Source organism: Cherax quadricarinatus, chromosome 63 (assembly GCF_038502225.1).
Source record: "Cherax quadricarinatus isolate ZL_2023a chromosome 63, ASM3850222v1, whole genome shotgun sequence".
Taxonomy (NCBI): Eukaryota; Metazoa; Arthropoda; class Malacostraca; order Decapoda; family Parastacidae; genus Cherax; species Cherax quadricarinatus.
Window position 1 is genome coordinate 14,633,711 of NC_091354.1, and position 23,026 is coordinate 14,656,736.

The following is a 23,026-nucleotide window of genomic DNA, read 5'->3' on the forward strand; positions in this document are numbered from 1 at the left end:
GAACATCAAAGAGTGATCTGTGCCTTGTGTTATGGTCATGTGTTCTGTTGAGGTTGGCAAGGAGATGTTTGAGGGGAGGGTTAATATCAGAGTTAAGTGTTCTATGTATGTAGTAAGTACAATAATAAGTATGGATGTTTTGTATGGTGAGTAGGTTGAGTGTTTTGAATATTGGTGAGTGTGTTGCCTGTAGTGAGAATTTATCATTCTAACTGCAGCCTTTTTTTGGGTAATTAGTGGTCTGAGATGGTTAATTGTTGTTGAGCCCCATGCACAAATTCCATAGGTGAGATAGGGGTAAATAAGAGAGTGATAAAGGGCCAGGAGGGCTGACTGTGGAACATAGTACCGTATCTTCGATAGTATGCCTACAGTCTTGGAGATTTTCTTAGAAATTTGTTGTATATGTGTATGAAATTTGAGTCTTCCACTAATTGATACGCTAACTTTGAAAGTTTAAAGACAAGCAGAGAAGGCATTCCACAGGGGTCCGTACTAGGACCTGTGCGGTTTTTGGTACATGTGAATGACATAACGGAAGGGACAGACTCAGAAGTGTCCCTGTTTGCAGATGATGTGAAGTTAATGAGAAGAATTAAATCGGTCGAGGATCAGGCAAGACTACAAATAGACCTAGACAGGCTACAAGCCTGGTCCAGCAACTGGCTCCTTGAATTTAACCCCGCCAAATGCAGTCATGAAGATTGGGGAAGGGCAAAGGAGACCGCAGACAGAGTATAGTCTAGGTGGCCAAAGACTACAAACCTCACTCAAGGAAAAATATCTTGGGGTGAGTATAATTGAGCACTGGGGTGAATATAATTCTGAGCACATCTCCTGAGGCGCACATCAATCGGATAACTGCTGCAGCATACGGGCGTCTGGCAAATCTGAAAATAGCGTTCCGTTACCTCAGTAAGGAATCGTTCAAGACTGTACACGATATACGTCAAGCCCATATTGGAGTATGCAGCACCAGTTTGGAATCCACACCTGGTCAAGCACATCAAGAAATTAGAAAAAGTGCAAAGGTTTGCAACAAGACTAGTCCCAGAGCTAAGGGGATTGTCCTAGACGAAAGGTTAAGGGAAATTGGCCTGACACTAGAGGACAGGAGGGTCAGGGGAGACATGATAAGGACATAAAATACTGCAAGGAATTGACAAGGTGGACAAAGACAGGATGTTCCAGAGATGGGACACAAACAAGGGGTCACAATTGGAAGCTGAAGACTCCTATGAGTCAAAAGGATGTTAGGAAGTATGTCTTCAGTCATAGTTGTCAGGAAGTGGAAAAGCCTAGAGTGTGACGTAGTGGAGGCAGGGACCATACATAGTTTTAAGACTGGGGTTGATAAAGCTCATGGAGCAGGGAGAGAGGACCTAGTAGCACTCAGTGAAGAGGCGGGGCCAGGAGCTATCACTCGACCCCTGCAACCACAAGTAGGTGAGAAGTGCATAAACTAGTATTCCAAAATCACCCAGCACTAAGTTTGAAGCCAGTCAAAAATTGCTTCCATAAGTTATCAAACTTGAATCACACACAAATAACTCGCACATAAGAGAGAGGAGCTTAAGACCACATGTCGGTCAGATTTGGACCATTTACAAAGTCACATTAACAAAGAGGAGGAGGAGGATATGATGATATAATGATGAGATATATGATATATGATTATGATATGATATATGATTATGATATATGATTGACATGATATATGATTGATATGATTATGATATGATTATGATATGATATATATGATGAGATATATGATATGAGATATGATATGAGATATATGATGAGATATATGATATGATGAGATATATGATACGAGATATATATGATGAGATATATGATATGATGAGATATGATATGATATGAGATGATATGAGATATATATATGATATGATATGAGATATATATGATATGATATGAGATATATATGATATGAGATATATGATATATGAGATATATGAGATATATGATATGATGAGATATATGATATGAGATATGATATGAGATGTATATGATATGAGATATATATGATATGAGATATATATGATATGAGATATATGATATATGAGATATATGATATATGAGATATATGATATGATGAGATATGATATGAGATATGATATGAGATGAGATGATATGAGATGAGATATGAGATATATGATGATATGAGATGATATATGATTATGATGAGATGAGATGGAGATGATGAGATATGATATGATGATATACATGATGATGAGATATGATATATGATTGATATGATAGAGGCCAACAGACAGGGACGGGACATGAAGCTATTAAGAGAAGGATTTCATAGATTATCGCATTAAAGCCAGTATTTCAGTTTTCTTCTATAAAATTAGCACCTGTCGTCTGTGCCGGAGGACACAAGGTTGCTTCTGTGTCCTTGTGTGTTTGGGATGGAGGAATTGATACCTGCCTTGTTAGCTAAGCCCTCCACGGCTCCTTGGGTGGAGGTCCACTATGACATGACTGCTCTTTCTTCTTCCCTTCCGTCTCCCTTTCTTGCGTTTTTATTATATATATGTGTATGCATTTGTATGTGTAATTTTGTATGGACAAGTGGGGTGCATCCCCACAAATCACGGCAGTCTGTGGCTCTAGCTATTCCAAAGCCAGGCCGGGACTTAGGAGAAGCATCGAATTTCTGCCCAATCTCTGATCTGCGTCTGCAAGTTGTCTGATTGTCAGAAAGGATATTGAATGTTCATCTTGTGTGGTGTTTGTTACTAGAAGCTCCATGTACTTGGAGTTTGGCTTCTTAAAGTTCCAGCCAATGATGGCCCTCATGGTTCGGCTGGCAGGTAACATCCAGGAGAATTTTGACAGATTGAAATGTTCAAATTTCATTGTTTAAAATACTCAATTGTACTTAGTTGTAAACTGTTGACTGTAATTTTTACCACTGAATCTATCATAGCCTAGTTAAGATTAAGTTAATTTTAAACCTGCCCATAATGCTCTGCATACAAGGGGCTTTTGGCATGTACACCCAACTACTATAATTCCTTGTACAACTATGTATCGTCTAAATAAACTATTTATTATTATTATTATTATTATTATTATTATTATTATTATTATTATTATTATACCTTGGTGGTCTTGGGCCTAGAGAAAATCTGAATAAACAGGACGTGTGGCGTTCTTTCTTATCTCTATTCTGGGACTGTGGGGGGGGCAGTCTCTTCTGGTTTCTCCGATACTCTGAAATTACTCCTGGAAATGAGTGAGCTACTCAAGTCCCAGTATGACTCGGTCTTTAGCGAGCCGCTAGCAGACTTTGTCGAAGACCTAAATGATTTTTTTATAAGCGCGAGACAGAATTTGGTAAATTCAAACCTATCATCTGATATTATCCTGACGCCAAATGACTTCGAAAAGGCAATAAATGACATGCCCATGCACTCTGCTCCAGGCCCAGACTCGTGGAACTCCGTGTTCAAGAACTGCAAGAAGCCCCTATCAGGTGCTTTTAACATCCTATGGAGAGGGAGCATGGACACAGGGGTATTCCCACAGCTGCTAAAAACAACAGACATAGCCTCACTTCATAAAAGGGCAGTAAAGCAATAGCAAAGACCTATAGACCGATAGTGTTAACATCCCATATCAAAAATCTTTGAAAGGGTTCTAAAAAGCAAGATAGCCACTCGTCTAGATACCCATCAGTTACACAACTCGGGGTAACATGAGTTTAGAGCAGGTCGCTCATAGCCCAGCTACTGGACCACTATAAGGCCCTGGATGCTCTAGAAGACGAACAAAATGCTTATGTAGCATACACACTTTGCAAAAGCCTTTGACAAGTGTGACCATGGTGTAATAGCGCACAAAATGCGTGATAAAGGAATAACAGGAAAAGTTGATAGATGGATCTATAATTTCCTAACAAACGGAACACAGTAGTAAATAGAATAGTCTGAGGGACTACTGTGAAAAGCTCTGTTCCACAAGGCACAGTACTCATTCTCATCCTGTTCCTCATCCTCATATCTGACATAGGCAGGGATGTAAGCCACAGTGCTATGTCTTCCTTTGCAGATGACACCTGAATTTGCACGAGTGTCCTCCAATAAAGACACTGCAAAACTCCAGGCGGGCATCAACCAGATGTTTAAATGGGCTGCAGAAAGCAATATGAAGTTCAATGATGATTAATTTAATTACTCCGATATGGAGTATAAAACAAATTCCAACCACACAATAGAGCGAAAAACTGATATAAAAGACCAGGGAGTGATAATGTCAGAGGATCTCACTTTCAAAGACCATCTGCTAGAAAAATGACAGGATGAGTAATGAGAACCTTCAGAACTAGGAATGCCAAGCCCATGATGACTCTTCAGGTCGCTTGTTCTATCTAGGCTGGCATATTACTGCACACTAACAGCACCTTTCAAGGCAGGTGAAAATGCTGACCTACAAAATGTACAGAGAACCTTCACAGCACACACAAGTAGTGCGAGAAAACACCTCAATTACTGGGATCGCTTGAAGTTCCTCAACCTGTACTCCGTAGAATGCAGGCGGGAGAGATGCATGATTATATACACTTGGAAAATCCTAGAGGGATTAGTGCCAAATTTACACACGAAAATCACTCCCCTGTATGAAAGCAAAGGATTGGCAGATGATGCAACATCCCCGCAATGAAAAGCAGGGGCACCACTAACACGATAAGAGACAACACAATAAGTGCCAGGTGCGAAAGATATTTCAACTGCCTCCCAGCATACATACGGGGGATTTATTTATTTTTTATTTATTATTAATTTGAACATGATACATAAAGTACAAGGAAATACAGTGGTTAAGTGTAACATGCCAAAGCCCCTTGTATGCAGAGCATTATGGGCAGGCTTAAAATTAACTTAAGATTAACTAAGCAATGATATATTCAGTGGTAAACATTACCTGGAGAAGTTACCTGGAGAAGTTACCTGGAGAGAGTTCCGGGGGTCAACGCCCCCGCGGCCCGGTCTGTGACCAGGCCTCCTGGTGGATGAGCCTGATCAACCAGGCTGTTACTGCTGGCTGCACGCAAACCAACGTACGAGCCACAGCCCGGCTGGTCAGGTACCGACTTCAGGTGCTTGTCCAGTGCCAGCTTGAAGACTGCCAGGGGTCTGTTGGTAATCCCCCTTATGTGTGCTGGGAGGCAGTTGAACAGTCTTGGGCCCCTAACACTTATTGTATGGTCTCTTAACGTGCTAGTGACACCCCTGCTTTTCACTGGGGCGATGGTGCATCATCTGCCAAGTCTTTTGCTTTCGTTGCGAGTGATTTTCGTGTGCAAGTTCGGTACTAATCCCTCTAGGATTTTCCAGGTGTATATAATCATATATATCTCCCTCCTGCGTTCCAGGGAATACAGGTTTAGGAACCTCAAGCGCTCCCAGTAATTGAGGTGTTTTATCTCCGTTATGCGTGCCGTGAAAGTTCTCTGTACATTTTCTAGGTCGGCAATTTCACCTGCCTTGAAAGGTGCTGTTAGTGTGCAGCAATATTCCAGCCTAGATAGAACAAGTGACCTGAAGAGTGTCATCATGGGCTTGGCCTCCCTAGTTTTGAAGGTTCTCATTATCCATCCTGTCATTTTTCTAGCAGATGCGATTGATACAATGTTATGGTCCTTGAAGGTGAGATCCTCCGACATAATTACTCCCAGGTCTTTGACGTTGGTGTTTCGCTCTATTTTGTGGCCAGAATTTGTTTTGTACTCTGATGAAGATTTAATTTCCTCATGTTTACCATATCTGAGTAATTGAAATTTCTCATCGTTGAACTTCATATTGTTTTCTGCAGCCCACTAAAAGATTTGGTTGATGTCCGCCTGGAGCCTTGCAGTGTCTGCAATGGAAGACACTGTCATGCAGATTCGGGTGTCATCTGCAAAGGAAGACACGGTGCTGTGGCTGACATCCTTGTCTATGTCGGATATGAGGATGAGGAACAAGATGGGAGCGAGTACTGTGCCTTGTGGAACAGAGCTTTTCACCGTAGCTGCCTCGGACTTTACTCTGTTGACGACTACTCTCTGTGTTCTGTTAGTGAGGAAATTATAGATCCATCGACCGACTTTTCCTGTTATTCCTTTAGCACGCATTTTGTGCGCTATTACGCCATGGTCACACTTTTCGAAGGCTTTTGCAAAGTCTGTATATATTACATCTGCATTCTTTTTGTCTTCTAGTGCATTTAGGACCTTGTCGTAGTGATCCAATAATTGAGACAGACAGGAGCGACCTGTTCTAAACCCATGTTGCCCTGGGTTGTGTAACTGATGGGTTTCTAGATGGGTGGTGATCTTGCTTCTTAGGACCCTTTCAAAGATTTTTATGATATGGGATGTTAGTGCTATTGGTCTGTAGTTCTTTGCTGTTGCTTTACTGCCCCCTTTGTGGAGTGGGGCTATGTCTGTTGTTTTTAGTAACTGTGGAACGACCCCCGTGTCCATGCTCCCTCTCCATAGGATGGAAAAGGCTCGTGATAGGGGCTTCTTGCAGTTCTTGATGAACACAGAGTTCCATGAGTCTGGCCCTGGGGCAGAGTGCATGGGCATGTCATTTATCGCCTGTTCGAAGTTATTTGGCGTCAGGATAACATCGGATAGGCTTGTGTTAATCAAATTTTGTGGCTCTCATAAAAAATTCATTTTGATCTTCGACTCTGTCTGGTTAGCGGCTTGCTAAAAACTGAGTCATATTGGGACTTGAGTAGCTCACTCATTTCCTTGCTGTCATCTGTGTAGGACCCATCTTGTTTAAGTAGGGGCCCAATACTGGACGTTGTTCTCGATTTTGATTTGGCATAGGAGAAGAAATACTTTGGGTTTCTTTCGATTTCATTTATGGCTTTTAGTTCTTCCCACGATTCCTGACTCCTAAAGGATTCTTGTAGCTTAAGTTCGATGCTTGCTATTTCTCTGACCAGTGTCTCCCTACGCATTTCAGATATATTGACCTCTTTTAGCCGCTCTGTTATTCTTTTCCGTCGCCTGTAAAGGGAGCGCCTGTCTCTTTCTATTTTACATCTACTCCTCCTTTTTCTTAGAGGAATAAGCCTTGTGCATACATCGAGTGCCACCGAGTTAATCTGTTCTAGGCATAAGTTGGGGTCTGTGTTGCTTAGTATATCTTCCCAGCTTATATCGGTTAGGACTTGGTTTACTTGGTCCCACTTTGTTTTTGTTATTGAAGTTGAATTTGGTGAATGCTCCCTCGTGACTAATCTCATTATGTCGGTCTGGGGCTCCACGCATACATGTCTGAACCTCAATTATGTTGTGATCTGAGTATATTGTTTTTGATATGGTGACATTTCTTATCAGATCATCATTGTTAGTGAAGATGTGGTCTAGTGTATTCTCCAGTCTAGTAGGCTCTATTATTTGCTGGTTTAAATTGAATTTTGTGCAGAGATTTAAAAGCTCGTGTGAGTTTTCATCAGAGCTGCCTCCTGGTGTTATTACTGCAACAATATTATTTGCTATATTCCTCCATTTTAGGTGCCTTAAGTTGAAATCCCCCAGGAGCAAGATGTTGGGTGCAGGAGCTGGAAGATTTTCCAGACAGTGGTCAATTTTTAACAGCTGTTCCTGGAATTGCTGGGATGTTGCATCCAGAGGCTTGTAGACTACCACAATGACTAGGTTTTGGTTCTCGACCTTTACTGCTAAAACTTCCACTACATCATTTGAGGCATTTAGCAGTTCTGTGCAAACAAGTGACTCTGCAATGTACAGGCCAACCCCCCCCCCTTTTGCCTGTTCACTCTGTAACATCTGTATAGGTTGTAACCTGGGATGCATATTTCGTTGTCCAAGTGATCCTTTATGTGGGTCTCAGTGAAAGCCGCGAACATTGCCTTTGCCTCTGCAAGCAGTCCACGGATGAAAGGTATTTTGTTGTTTGTTGCTGGCTTTAGACCCTGTATATTTGCAAAGAAGAATGTTATCGGACTGGTGGTATTGTTGGTACTGGGGGGGGGGGATTTTTTTTCCGGCATTAGTATCTGTATCTGTTGGTTTGGAGTGGAGGCCATCGACTGTGGTTCCACTCCAGGAATGACTGGATTTGGTGTACGATTTCTGCCATTTCCTGCCAGTTTTTTTTTCCTTCCTTGTGAACAAATAACAATTAAGCACAAATGAGTATTTCAAAGACAGGTCATATTGTCATTTACTATGTTTCTGTGCATTCAGTAGAATGGAGTATTCTGTTAGGTATTATTAAAAAATAAGAGTTTGATTGGGTCACATTTATGAGATACAGTTATTCAGTATTTATTTAGTTGAGGGTGAGTAAGTGATTTTTAAGAAGACTTGAATTTATAAACAGTGTGTTTCTTTTATATTCACAGGTAATGAATTCCGGATTTTAGGGCCTTTTATGCGCATTGAGTTTTTGCATAGTGTGAGATGGACACGAGGAACATCAAAGAGTGATCTGTGCCTTGTGTTATGGCCATGTGTTCTGTTGAGGTTGGCAAGGAGATGTTTGAGGGGAGGGTTTATATCAGAGTTTAGTGTTCTATGTATGTAGTAAGTACAATAATAAGTATGGATGTTTTGTATGGCGAGTAGGTTTAGAGTTTTGAATATTGGTGGAGTGTGCTGCCTGTAGTGGGAATTTATCATTCTGAATGCAGCCTTTTGTTGGGTAATTAATGGTCTGAGATGGTTTATTGTTGTTGAGCCCTATGCACAAATTCCATAGGTGAGATAGGGGTAAATGAGTGAGTGATATAGGGCCAGGAGGGCTGGCTGTGGAACATAGTACCGTATCTTCGATAGTATGCCTACGGTCTTGGAAATTTTTTGGGAAATTTGTTATACATGTGTTTGAAATTTGAGTATTATTAAGGTGGATTCCTAAGAATTTTCCCTCTGAGTTTTGTGATAGGTGATCCATTTATCACTATGTTAAGAGGGACATCTGTAGCTCTGTTACCAAACTGAATGAAGTAGGTTTTGTCAATGTTGAGAGTAAGTTTGTTGATCATCCAGGTGGATATTTTCTGTAATTCGGTATTTACAGTATTGGCTAGAATGACTGGGTTTGGGTGAGAGAAGACGTATGTAGTGTCATCTGCAAATAGTGTGGGTTTGAGTAGTTGCGATGCATTTGGTAGGTCATTTATGTAAACGAGAAAGAGAAGAGGGCCTAGGACACTACCCTGTGGGACACCAACTGTAATTGGGTGTGCAGAAGTTTGCTCCATTTGTGTACACATATTGGCTTCTGTTGCTGAGGTATGACTTTAGATAGTTGAGGGAGTGCCCTCTTGTACCATAGTGTGATAATTTTATATGGAGCAAATCATGGTCAACTGTATCAAATTCTTTACGTAAATCAATGAAGATCCCCAGTGGGACTTCTTTTTTTTCTCTAGCGCAATGTAGATTTGTTCTAGCATGTGTATAATAGCATCATTCGTATTTTTATTAGGCCTGAACCCAAACTGACAGAGGTTGAGTATGTTATGGGAGATGAAGTAGGAATAGATTCGCTTATGAATTAATTTTTCGAAGATTTTAGAGAGGGTGTAAGTTGGATATTGGCCTATAGCTATTCAAGCCTGTTTGGTCTCCTTTATGGATCGGGGTGACCCTTGCTATTTTGAGAACTGTAGGAAAGGTAGAGGATTCGATGGATTTGTTAGTGTTGCAATGATTGGTGACAGCACTTGCGACCCTTGGCTGTCTTCAAGGTGCTGGACAGGCACCTAAAGTCAGTACCTGACCAGCCATGATGTGGTTTGTACGTCGGCATGCATGCAGCCAACAGTAACAGTCTGGTTGATCAGGCCCTGATCCACCATGAGACTTTATCACAGACCAGGCTGTGGGGGCATTGATCCCTGAAATCCTCTCCAGGAAGAGGGGGATCCAGCAGGGAAGTATTTTGGGCATCACATGATTTATTATGGCTATGGATGGTGTGGCTAGTGTTATCCCTATGTCTAGGCCTCTATGTATATAGATGTTCTTGCACGACATCTGCTCCTGGGGTGGCCTGTCACCGTGACAGGTGGCAGTGGACATCACGGAGTGGGCTGCTTATAATAGCTTTGGTCTTTCACTCATTTTACAGAGTCCTTGGTTAGCCAACCTGCTTTCCAAGCACCAGACGAGCCTGGTCCATGGCCGGGCTCAGAGAGTAGAAAAGCTCTCGAAACTCTTCAAAGATACATGTGTATATCACTATATGGTGTAGTCCTTCCCTATGATCAGCAAGTGACATTTTGGGGAATGATCGTTTGATTATCACATGACATTCGACTTTTGTGTGAATGAACTCTAAGTAAATGTGTGGGCATAAGAATGTCGTATGGTGCTCTGCCACCATACCTGCTGGGACTGATTGATGGATAGTGTTGTATCTGTATACAGCCTTGTGACATTCTAGACTAGGATATGGCTGCCTGATCTCAGCCAGTTCTTTCTTGCTATATTTGCTGAACCCTGTTCATCATCTTGGGATATTGCTTTTCACAAGTGTATTCCATACCTTCCCTGTTGAGAGCCTTTATGTTGAGTCTAGCAAGCTTTTCCTGGATCTCCTTTGTAAGCTCATCCCACATTACCTATTTCTGGTTTGACGTATTTACTTCAGGCAACCTGGCTTGTGCTATGATCTTTGCAAGGAGGGGGAGAAGCTCTATGCTTGCTGTATGAGGCTACTTATGCTGTTTGACTTTCGGATGCAGGCCCCTAACCTGGATTGTGACCTCAGTGTCTGCAGTCACAGACTGACTTCTCTCCCTGCCCTCTCTGGATGAGCATACCAAAGTGTTGAGCACCAATGGTGACCTTGGCTAATGGTTTTTAGCATAATTTGGTTCATGCTTCAAAGAGTATGGGTGGTGTTGGCTTTGCTGTGATCACTGCTGAGAATGCTAAGTGCTCACAGCTACCAGGAGTCTTTTGTGTTCATTGCACAGCTCTGCCTTAGTGGATCATGGCCTGATCAACCAGGCTGTTACTGCTAACTTTATTCCTAGTATATCTCCTTTTATTGTAGCTGATTTTCACAGTTGAGTTACCCGATTTAACTTTTAAGGTTTAAATAAGATATTACAAGGACCCCAGTGGAAATAAGTCACTGTTTTTTTGGGGGGTTTTCCTAGATAATTTACACTGTATGATAATTATGCATGTGTACCTGTTGCTAAATAGATTTGCCTGTCTGCCCTAGCCCATTATACTTCTGTCCACCCTGTGGTCCTAAAGATCCAGGAGTGGATATTGAGTCTCCACGCATGGCAAAGTATGTAGAGTGATGTTGGTGTCCCAGGAAATGAACTTGTGGATGCTAAGCAAAGGCTGCTGTAATGAGCCCACTCCACAGTAGAACTTTTGTTCTACAGCAACTTCATTGGCCATATCTACAGATGTCCTTGGAAAATGGCAGGTCCAGTAGCCCCTGCAGACTGGGAGCAAGTTATGCAGGGTTTGGCAGAACATGGGTATTCAGCCCTCCTTCACACCAATAGCAACTTTGATAAGTCTTGACTGAGGACTGAGTTCATACATCTTGTAAATACCGTTTCCATCTTTATAGCTCATGGCATGCAGCTGACTCTGCAACACATTTTAACAGCTTGCCCACTCCTTAGGTCTTCCTGCCTTCATCATGGTTTTATAAGTACGTACAAGGCAGCCTGTGTGGATCTTGGAACTTTTAAGTCTTTTACACATTAATGATTGAATGGGTTAAACTGATGTTAGTTATTTTAACTTGGTGTGATAGCATTTATTTGTGTTGAACATTTTATTCTTATTCTTGGCTTTTATTATTTAATTTGATCTTTATTTGTTTATATAATAATACTAAGTGTCAGTGGAACGCCTTCCAACTGAACAAAAGAAATTAATGGAAAAATAAATAAATAAAGAAATGATTTAGGAAAAACAAGAAAAATGATTTTTGAGAATTTTACTTAAAATTTAAATATAATAAAAAAAATTGGCCTTCAGTTCTTGTAGTTGGGTAGGAGTAGGTATGGCCCTGGATAGTTCCTCTGATGTTATTTATGTAGGTTATCCTGGGCAGATGGTAATCCGATGTTCTGGAATCTCCTACCACTTGGATGGAGCACAAGTAGAATAGGTAAGGGCCGGTAGTAGTAGAATAATGTTAATAAGTATTATTAACACACGTCTTGCCCCTTTATCTGGCGTCTATCCTGGAAGACCACGCCAGGAACAGAGCTGACAAATAAGAGAAAATAAAACTGGTTACCCATAGTCATGATAATATAACATTTAAGAAAGAAAAAGAATGATAAATGCCAAAATCATTACTGGTAACCAGCAAACACTAGAAAAGAACAAACAGTAATACTCCTGGTAGATCACCCTACCTGATTAGGAGAAGAGTGGAGGCGAAGTGACTCTCCAAACTTCAGTCCACACCAGGTAAGGTCAATATTACCAAGAGTAGAAACTAACAAATCGGACACCAGGAACTAGTTTTGCCCCAGCCCGCCAGAGAGGGGGGGGGTGAGTGCGCGCGCAACGTAACTCGCTAATGGTTCCTGGTTGCCCGAACAACCTTAACCCCACTTACACCTACTTTTCCCTCACACTAAGAGTACTGAGTGACCTACATGGTCAAAGTGCTCTGTAAATATCACCATTATTAGCAGTGTGCCAGTAATGTTAATTATGCATATTTTATTAGGGATTGCACATTATTAAATCCTATTTAAGATCTTTAGAGTTACTAATAAACTTCATCCTGGCCTACTGCCAGGATGCTCTTTTGAGTCAAAAGCTCGCTAAGTTTCATCTGCCTGTTTATATTTAGTGGTAAATATAAACAGGCAGCAGACAGAACTTAATATCTTGATTTCTACAAGTACATGTACAAGGTATACAGGCCTGCTGACATCAATGACATACTATACTACTACATGTATATAGAAAGCCCCTTGTTATGTAGAGCATTTCAGGCAATTAGGTCAATTTTGTCCCAGGATGTGACCCACACCAGTCGACTAACCCAGGTACCCATTTTACTGATGGGTGAACAGGAACAACAGGTGTAAGGAAACACGCCCAAAGTTTCCACCCTCACCGGTTATATTATCAGGGGACTTGCTCACTGAAGGGTTCTTTCCTACAGCCTTCCAATACATGCCCATTGTAATATCCACTCATAGAGCCTAAATATATACATGTATATAAGCATAGGGCATGGACATGCAATACTGGTTGTTTCAGTTAGAAAAAAAGTTACCTGGATAAAGATGGACTGTAATGCCAAATTGTTGAAAAAGGTGAATTGTGTAAGCAGTAATTATTACTTGGCAATAGTACTACGTACTGAGTAGTATGACCATGGGCATGATACACAAATGACATATGCAATATTATACATAAACATCATTAAATTTAATATAGATATTTATATGACAAGGATTTTATTCTCCACATAATGCCCATGCTAATAAACCAGCTGGTATCTGCTGTCTGAAACTATATCGCACAGCTGCACAAATACTGACAAACCAGGGACTTCAGTTCTCGATGCTGGGCACACACAAAATTAGGGAAGCACTACTACATGTGCACCTCCGAGCAAGACATTTCTTCCATCTGCCCATCTTCACCTGATGTGATGATCTGGGGGCTTAATTATATTATTGGATTCCTTCCAGGAAGTGGTGTGCAACTGTCGGGATCCATCCCAGTGAACTGCTCACTTATCACACATGAACACACCCTATTCTGTTAAGGTATATTTTAAGACTATTGATGCCTGTGGTGCCAAACTCTGGAATATAATGCTCATGTGTATGTTCACCTTTGTATATAATTAAATTATTCTACATGGATATCAAATATTGAGCTGTGCGCTAGGAGGTAACTGATAGCAATTTTGTACATCTTTCACTTATCAGTTTTCACATTATGGTGAATTGAGATATTTCAGTAAAATATATTCTGATATTCAGTAGAAATCTAAGAGCTGATTGATTAATTCTTGAGCTAGCCTCACAATGAGTACACTTTAGTGGAGTCATGTAGGCACTGCAAAATGTGATAAGTCGTGTAAATATGAGTGCATGGCTGTTTTGTCATATTTTGTAGAATATTTTAATAATTCGTACAAATAAATTTCACTTGTGGAAATTAAATACTGTATTCTACATGTGTCAATGAAAAATGTAAGTACATACTCCACTGTAATACTATACCTTATAAACTTCTACAGGATACACAAGCCAAGAGACTCCCTTCTTTCTTGGTCATCAGGATTCAACAGCTATGAAGGTTTTGTTAACTTGGGTCTCCTTGTCCTCATGCTGGGGGGCATCCGGCTCTTCCTCGAAAATGTTTTAAAGTGAGGAAATCTATTTTACTTGAAAGTAGATTATAATATGCCATGTAACCTTCAACTAATTGTTTTAATTATTTTATTTTTTAAGGACTATGTACTCTAAATAAATTTTTAACAAATTAATTGGCAACAGCTGCTACATAGAAATTTTTTAAACATTTTTATAGTGTGAAGTAAAAGGAGCAAAATGTTGCCACAATAAAATGTCACATTAGCTGTATTTGTGTCCTTTTACTTTACATATTGTCAGTAATTCTACCAACATTATTATTTTTATAGTGTACTGTAGATGCATAGTTATAATGAAAGATATGAAAATAGAATAGTTTGTATTGCTAATCTTATTAAAATGCAGCATTATGAAAATCCAAGCATTGTTATTTTGCTATTTGTATTACAGCAGTGATCTTACACAGATATGGTGTTCGCATCAACCCATTGTCATGGCTGTTGTGGATGAAACATGAGCATGAGACAGATTTCTACTACCACACTCCTTTGTTCCTCTTGGGTAACTTGATACCTTTTTTTTTTTTTATCATCATCACACTGGCCATCTCCCAGGGTAGGATAACTCAAAAAAGGAAAATTCATCACCCATTCAGATGCTGTCTTGCCAGAGTTCACAGACATCACAATTTAAATGACCCTCAGAACTGTAACATCACCACCCCTCCTTCAGATTATGGGCACTGCACTTCCAACCTTCAGGAATAAAGTTTGGCTATCCTGTTTCTCTGAATCTGTTTGAATGTTACCTTGCTGACACTCCAATAGCACATCAAATTTCTAAAACCACTTTCTTCACATACTCTTCTTAGAAGAGGCATAGTACCCTGATGCTGGTGAGGATTTCTCGATCCAAGAAATGGGACTTCCTTTCCTTGGATCCTACCTGAATGCTTCCCAGTTCCCAGGTGCTGTTTGATCTCATGGATTTAATGGTTCCCCTGATTAAGATATAAAAAATCTACTCACCCCAACATGCCCAAATTGGCCTGCTGGATGCTCGTGCTCTAATATGGTTACCAAGAGATTGTCATTTAATAAGTTACTAATACAGTACCTGCATTCAGGTTAGGGTATTGACATTTGACACATTGCCAAATAAACAGGCCTATTTAGAGCATCTATTGAAGACAGCATCTTGCTATAATACTAATAGCTTTTTCATTTCCACAGAATATAGCTATATAAAAGCATATCATTTACTGGCAAAAAAACAGTGAGGGTGTGATTACAGTTGTGGGTTACTTACCTAGGTCACCTTTTTAGTAGAGGCTTTGATATAATCATCTTCAGCACAAAGTAGATCAAAAGTTGCAAGTTGATCTGTCAACTTGAATAGAAGCAGCTTCCAGAAATTTATATCTTTATCTGTATATTTAAAGATAACTGCTATTTTCTCCAATCCATAACACACAGCAGATCAAAAAATCATTGCATCCATTACTTTTCCTGACAAAAATAGTTACAGCCCCTATCTTTACCCCAAGTGATTTCCATCTGTTTGGGCCTCTGAGGTAGTTTCCAAGAGGACAGTATTTAGACACAAATGTGACAACAGCTGTGCAATCTGCTGACAAAACTACGCAGAAGGCATAGGCTTGGTGATTGTCAAGAAGTAACCAATGAACAATATTCAGTTTGGCTATATGTACTGTATTTTTTAAAGAAATATTAATGGTAGCAAAGACTTTTTGATCCTCCCTCATGATAGTGTAGGTCCATGTGTTTTAAGCATTACCTTGGGTTGCTTAAGTACTGTTGTATATCTATTACATAACTCTGGTGTCTAGAGTAAAATCTTTCCATGTACGTATACTGTAAGCATGAATCTTTCAGATGCCAGCAGTTTCTAAAGGTTACCAACTCTAACCTCAGAGTTGGGCAACTTGTATGTCCCATATGGGTTTAGTGCCTGTTTTTAATTCTGTATAAAAGTTGTGATGGAGAGAATTTTTAATTCTTGTACAGGTCAGCCATCACTGATCTGGCAATCACTAATCCAGTTCCATCACTAATCCGGCACTAATTTCGGCTAGTGTCATCAGTAAAAGTTTACGTCCCAAAGCTTTCAGAGGTATGATGCAGTTTCCTGTGATTTATAGCTACTAATCCAGCACCCTACAGGTCCCAATGATGCCGGATTAGTGATGGTCAATGTGTACTAGAAATTGATAATACAGGCCAATTTCTAACTTTTCATTATCTAAAATTTAGAAAAAAAAAATGTACTGTGTGAATTCATAAACAAAGCTTTAGTAGTTCCTTCATGTAAACCTTAGTTTTAATTAGCATAAAACTTAGTCTGTCTGCCCAAAATTTTGTGCATACCATGGGATTTTCACCTAATTGTATTGCTTATGTATAATGTTTGGTAAGTAAATTTTGTTTGAGAATTAAGCTCTATCCCCCCCAGATAAACGACCTAGAGTTGCAAGCCTCCTTATCCCTGCATTTGTTTCCTTTGTACTGTCAAATATATGTTCATGATTTTGTGTATACATTACGGTGTATTGCAAAACTTAGCTCGGTTTTGCGGCACTACATGGTATTCAGTGTACCATAATTACTGTGCTTTACTTAATGAACAAGCCTTGTAATGTTGCATACCATGGTTGAGATTGCAGTTTATAATTTTAACAAATCCCTTTAAATTTCCTTTAATGTACAGATGCAGAATGTTAACAGCATATGAAAAAATTATCTGTAATTTAGTAAAATTACTAAATTTTTAATTGGTAATTAGTTGAACAAATCCATTGATAAAATAGTCTTTATGTACAGTATGCCTAAAATATGCTGATTACCTAATGTAAAAGAATTCTCCAGGATTCATAAATTAATGTGTTATATTTTTAAATTATCATTTGCTAGAAGTTTACACTATTTTCTTAACCTTGACAGCTGCCAACATTCACGTAGTTTTTGCCTATCATCTAGAGCACCTCCTAGCTAAGGTAAGGTCAACAGCATCTGGAAAGGGTTTTGGGGGTCAACGTCCCTGTGGCTCGGTCTGAGACCAGGCCTCATGGTGAATCAGGGTCTGATCAACCAGACTGTTACTACTGGCCGTACGCCAGCTGACATACGAACCACAGCCTGGTTGGTCAGGTACTGACTTTAAGTGCCTGTCCAGTGCCTTCTTAAAGACAGTATAATACTTGTAGATTTGTTCACACCATGTGCACATTAATCACGTAATCAGCAATTTCAGACAATTATAGAAATTAATTTCATGAGGTTTAGATCATATTTATACATGTTGGTAAATAAATTTATACAGTAAAACCACTACTACAATAAGGGTTATAAGCCAGTACCATGTTACATGAGCATGTGAAATACTAATTGTGTGGAGTGACTTTGCCTTAGTTTTGCATAGTTTTGCTGACTTGGGCAGCCATTGCAGTGCTGTGTTGAAGTTAAATTGCCTACAGACAAATTGAAGTATGTATAGAACAAATGCAACAAGACTTGAATCTGTAATTCACCTCTATAATATAGTAATTGGCCCTTTCACTGTTGACTCCCAAAATTAAAACTGCTGACAGCACTGCAATTTAAAAAATATCCGTCATGGCAGAGAATCCTCCTCAAAGTAATGACACCAAAAATGCATAATTTGATGGAAAACTTAGAATTACACATATGCTAAGTTGACAGTTTGGGTGCAACTTGTACATTGCTGAACTTGGGTTCTCTTTTAAGATGATTCCAGTGCTGAAATAAGCCCTGTTTCTAGTTATTTCACCAGTATGTCTTCTGTTCTGTTGATTGAGCAAACAAAACTACAACAGAAACCAGAACAACAACAACATGGGAGAATTATTGCACATTTTCATCAATTGTGGTCGGTTAATACAATGTTGGAGTAACTATCAGTGAAATATTGATTTGAGCCAGAGCCCATCAATGCTTCAATGATGGTCTAATTGCAGTCATAACTACAATAACGCACGTAAACCCAGAATGACAAAAGATTAACAGTGATACCAACAAATCGAGAAATTGCCGATCGAAGTGAAGACTGCCCCTCAGACCCTAAACACAGCCCTGCTACCAGATGACCACTATGTTCCACAATCAGCTCTCCTTGCACTGTATCATCCACTTATCTACCCCTATCCTCCATATGGAATCTGTGCATGGGGATCAACATCAAATCACCTAGGACTACTAACAACACACCAAAAGGCTGCAGTCAGAATAGCAAATTCCCACTCCTGAGAGCATACTCCACCAATATTCAAAAGTCTAAATCTGCTCACCATGAAGAACATTCATACTTATTCATGTGCCTACTATATACATAGAACAATACATGCAAACATAAACCCTCCACTCAGACTTCTCCTCGCCAACCTTAACAGGACACAACCATAACACAAGACACAGATCTCTTTTTGATGTACCCCGTGTCCATATCGCACCATGTTAAAACTGTGTGCATAAAGGGCCCCCAAATTTGGAATTCATTACCCAAAAATATTAAAGAAACCCTGTTTGAAAATCAATTTAAGACTCTCCTCAAAAGCCACTTACTCACCCTAGACTAACTACTCAATATCTAACTTTACTAATAAATCACTTAAATCTTAAAACTTCAAGACTAGACAACCAAGTTCATACATACACCCAAAAATAGTATTGCCCTACACCAAATTGTAGCATTCTCATACTGTAAACTACTTTTAGCAAATCACAATGTTATATTCCCATAATATAATTATAATTACTTTTGAATCTATTGTCCATTGTCTACAGGAATATAATTGAATCATGCTTCATAAAAAGCATTTTTGAAAATATGAATATATCCTTTGGTTTATATAAATTAAATTCGTTTATAACTAATAGAACTACTGTACATTTATGATAAATTTCTTTAAAGTTAGGTAGTCAGTAAGCCATTATATTAAGTAAGCCCATAATGCTCTAAGCATAATAGAGGCTCTTTGCACTGCAACCCATTATTGTAAATACATAACCACAATGTATTACTTGCAAAGAAATAAATTTGAATAAGCATTGCTGTATAATGTGCACAGAAGTTGGTAATGTGGCCACCTTTACACAAAATTTAAACACAGGAAGAACTTAAAGCCTTAAATGAAATTAAAAAAAAAAAACTTTTTTTGCCAAATCTAGGGCAAAAACAACATACAGGATTGGGCCCCTGCTTAGACGAGATGAGACTTACAGAGATGAAAGCAAAGAAATGAGTGAGATACTGAAGTCTCAATATGACTCAGCATATAGTGAACCATTAGTCAGACTAAGGGTCAACAATCTAAATTAATTTTTTGACACTCAAAAACTGGTTGATTCAAAAATTTCTGATATCCTAACACCATAAGACTTTGAAAAAACAATAAATAACATGGCCACGCACTCTGCCCTAGGCTTAGACTCTTGTTCATCAAGAACCACAAGAAGTCCCTTTCGGTCCCTTAAGTATTCTATGGAGAGGAAGCATGGACACAGGGGTCATCCCACAGTTATTAGATTCAGACATAACCCCACTCCACAAAGGTGGCAGCAAAGCAATTTCAAAGAATTAGACATAACACTAACATCCCACATTATAAAATATCTTTGAAAGGATTTTAAGAAGCAAGATTGCCATTCACTTAGATACCCATCATATGCACAACCCAGGGCAGCATAGGTTTAGAGCAGGTCACTCCTGCCTAACCCAACTACTGGACCACTGTGCCATGGTCTTGGATGCTCTGGAGGACAAAATGCAGATGTAGTGTACACAGGCTTTGCAAAAGCCTTTGACAAGTGCAATCATGGTGTAACAGTACACAAAATGCATGATAAAGGAATAATAGGAAAGGTTGGTAGATGAATCTATAACTTCCAAACAAATAGAACAGAGTAATAGTAAACAGTAAAGTCTGAGGCAGTTAGTGAAAAGCTTCATTCCACAAGGGACAATACTCTCCCATCCAGTTCCTCATTCTAATATCTGACATGGACAGAGATGCAAGCCACAGCAACATGTCTTCCTTTGCAGATGATCCCAGAATTTTCATGAGTGTCATCCCTCAAAGATACTGCAAGTCTTCAAGCAGACATCAATCAAATCTTTAAATGGGCCACAGAAAACTATATGAAGTTCAATGAAGACAAATTTCAGTTACTCTGCTATGGAAAACTTGAGGAAATTAAAACTGTATTGGAGTATAAAACAAATTCCAACCACAAAATAGAGCAAAATGCTAATATGAAGGACCTGGGAGTGATAATGTCATAGGCACTTGCTTTCAAAGATCACAACAATGTATCTACTACATCTGCTAGGACAATGATAGGATGGATATTGAGAACCTTCAGAACCAGGGATGCCAAGCCTGTGATTATTTTCTTAAGTGCAGTCGAACCTCAGTTGTCGATTTCGTTATTTGTCGAATAAATCGGTTGTTGAAAGAGGCGTTTGAGAAAAAATTGTCCTTATTTTCATACGTTCTCTTGGTTGTCAACGGACAGATTTTCACATGTATGGAATGGAACAGAGGCTCAGGTCATGTGCTCAGAGTGCGCACTGGACAATGGATCAAGAGCATGGGTATGCAGTCAGCATGGAAGAAATTGTGGCCTGACTGTGTCAGCCAGGAATTTTGAAGGCTTTGAAAATGAGCCTGAGTTGGTAGAGGATGTGTCCCTGGGAAAGGCCTTGAGCCTAGAGGTGACTGAAGTTGATGTAGAGGAGTTGGAGGATAGAACTGAACTCACCACAGAAGAACTTCTAGACCTTCAGAAGGAACAGCAACAGATTGCAGTAGAGGAGCTGTCATCAGAGGAAGAGGAGGGAAGGGAAGGGATGATGTGCCCATTGCACTTGTCAAGGAAATGTGTGCTAAATAGCATGAAGTGCAGGAGTTAGCTGAAAAATACCATCCAGACAAAGCAGTGGCCATCCGTCTCTCTAACATGTATAATGACAGTGTAAAGTCTCAATTGAGACGAGTGTTAAAATGGAGACTGAAACAAACCTCATTGGATAGGTTTTTAGCGAGACAAGGAACCACCGAGCCAGAACAAGGACACTTGCCTGACAAATTAATAGAAGGCGACTCTCCTTCCAAGTAGTAACATACCCCCTCCTCTCCTCCACCTACTTTCAGTGTGCCATTAGCTCTCCTTTGACAGGTAAGGGGCAGTTAAATTTTCATTTACTGTATAGTATTTCAGTTAAATTTTCATTTAGTATTCATTTTTAGTTTCCCTTGCAATGTATTAAGATTTATTACATTGTCATTTAGGATCTGGAACGGATTAATTCTATTTACAGTATTCTTCATGGGAAAAATTGCTTCGGTTATCGAATCAACATCTGGAACGAATTAAATTCAACAACAGAGGTTCCACTTTAGCTTGCTCTCTCTAGGTTGGAGTATTGCTGTACACTAATGGCCCCTTTTCAAGGCAGGCAAAATTAGATCTTGAGAATATACAGAGAACTTTTACAGCACATATAAGTATGATAGTGCACCTAAATTACTGGGAACTGTTGAAGTCCATCGATTTGTACTCCCTGTAATGCAGGCAAGAAAGATGCATGACAATATATGCTTGAAAAATCCTAGAGAAGCTAGTCCCAAATTTACACAAGAAAATTGCAAAGACTTGGCAAGAGATGCAATATCCCCCCAGTGTAAAGTGGGGGTGCCATGAGTACACTAAGAGACCATACAATAAGTGTCAGGGGCCCAAGACTGTTCAGCTGCCTCCCAACATACATAAGGGGGATTACCAGTAGATCCCTGGCTGTTTTCAAGAAGGCACTGGATAACCACCTAAATTCAGTACCTAGCCAGCCAGACTGTGGTTCATACGTTGGTTTACATGCAGCCAGCAGTAAGTCTGGTTGATCAGGCTTTGATCCATCATGAGACGTGGTCTTGTACCAGGCTGTGGGGGCGTTCACCTCTGAAACCTCCTCCAGGTACTCAAGAAAAAAAAGTTTTACCCTTTTTTGATAAATTATAATAATCCTTGGTTATGGTTTAGGCTGTGTCAATAATTGAAGCAGATTTAGTAAAAGCCCACAAGACAGATCAAGGAGCCAAGGGGATGATCCCTACTCGTCCTCAGGAAAATTGCCAAAAATCAAATATTTCCACTACTTTGAGCCACATATTGGGCTACTTCTGGTCCAAAATGGATCAAAATAATCTCCATTTCACTAGTGCATTTTCCATTCTATCAAATGATACCAAGAAACAGCCAATAAAACTATAAAATCCACTCAAAAAAACACTTCAAAGTTGCTGTTTTAAACCAAAGTCAAGGTCAGAGGTTTGCTTTTTCCCATCAGGTACTGTGTGGAGCAGTTTATTTTAAAACTGCACACTCACTGCACAGACCACTCTGTCTAGGCCAAAATTTTCTGTTCATAGCTTATTAACAGAGCTTAGCTCAAAACCTAGATCTACACGAGCGACATTGGCATCAGTGACTTAGATCTACACAATACGTGAAAAGATTAGATTTAACCCTTGAACTGTCCAAACGCAGATCTATGTTTTTGCGTGTAGCGCTCCGACCGTGATTTTCTCTATTTGAAAGCATGCAAAAAAAAATAGATCTACATTAGGAGCGCTACGCGAGCTAACGTAGATCTA

At 39.7% G+C, this 23,026-nt stretch overlaps 1 protein-coding gene and 1 long non-coding RNA gene across 2 annotated transcripts in view; one reads left to right on the forward strand and one right to left on the reverse strand.

Annotated features, from left to right (window-relative positions):
• mdy (diacylglycerol O-acyltransferase) overlaps positions 1-23,026 on the forward strand; it is a 139,199-nt gene that overhangs the window by 64,953 nt on the left and 51,220 nt on the right. Inside the window, exons 3-5 of the mRNA XM_053790278.1 lie at positions 14,262-14,390; positions 14,804-14,898; positions 17,298-17,350. Of these exons, the coding sequence (XP_053646253.1) occupies positions 14,262-14,390; positions 14,804-14,898; positions 17,298-17,350 (277 nt within the window). The remainder of the gene's footprint in view (positions 1-14,261; positions 14,391-14,803; positions 14,899-17,297; positions 17,351-23,026) is intronic.
• LOC128698175 (uncharacterized) lies at positions 12,069-14,382 on the reverse strand. The gene is made up of 2 exons (XR_008408432.2): positions 14,245-14,382; positions 12,069-12,253 (listed from the first exon to the last, which is right to left on the reverse strand). It is a non-coding gene; the product is annotated as an uncharacterized lncRNA (long non-coding RNA).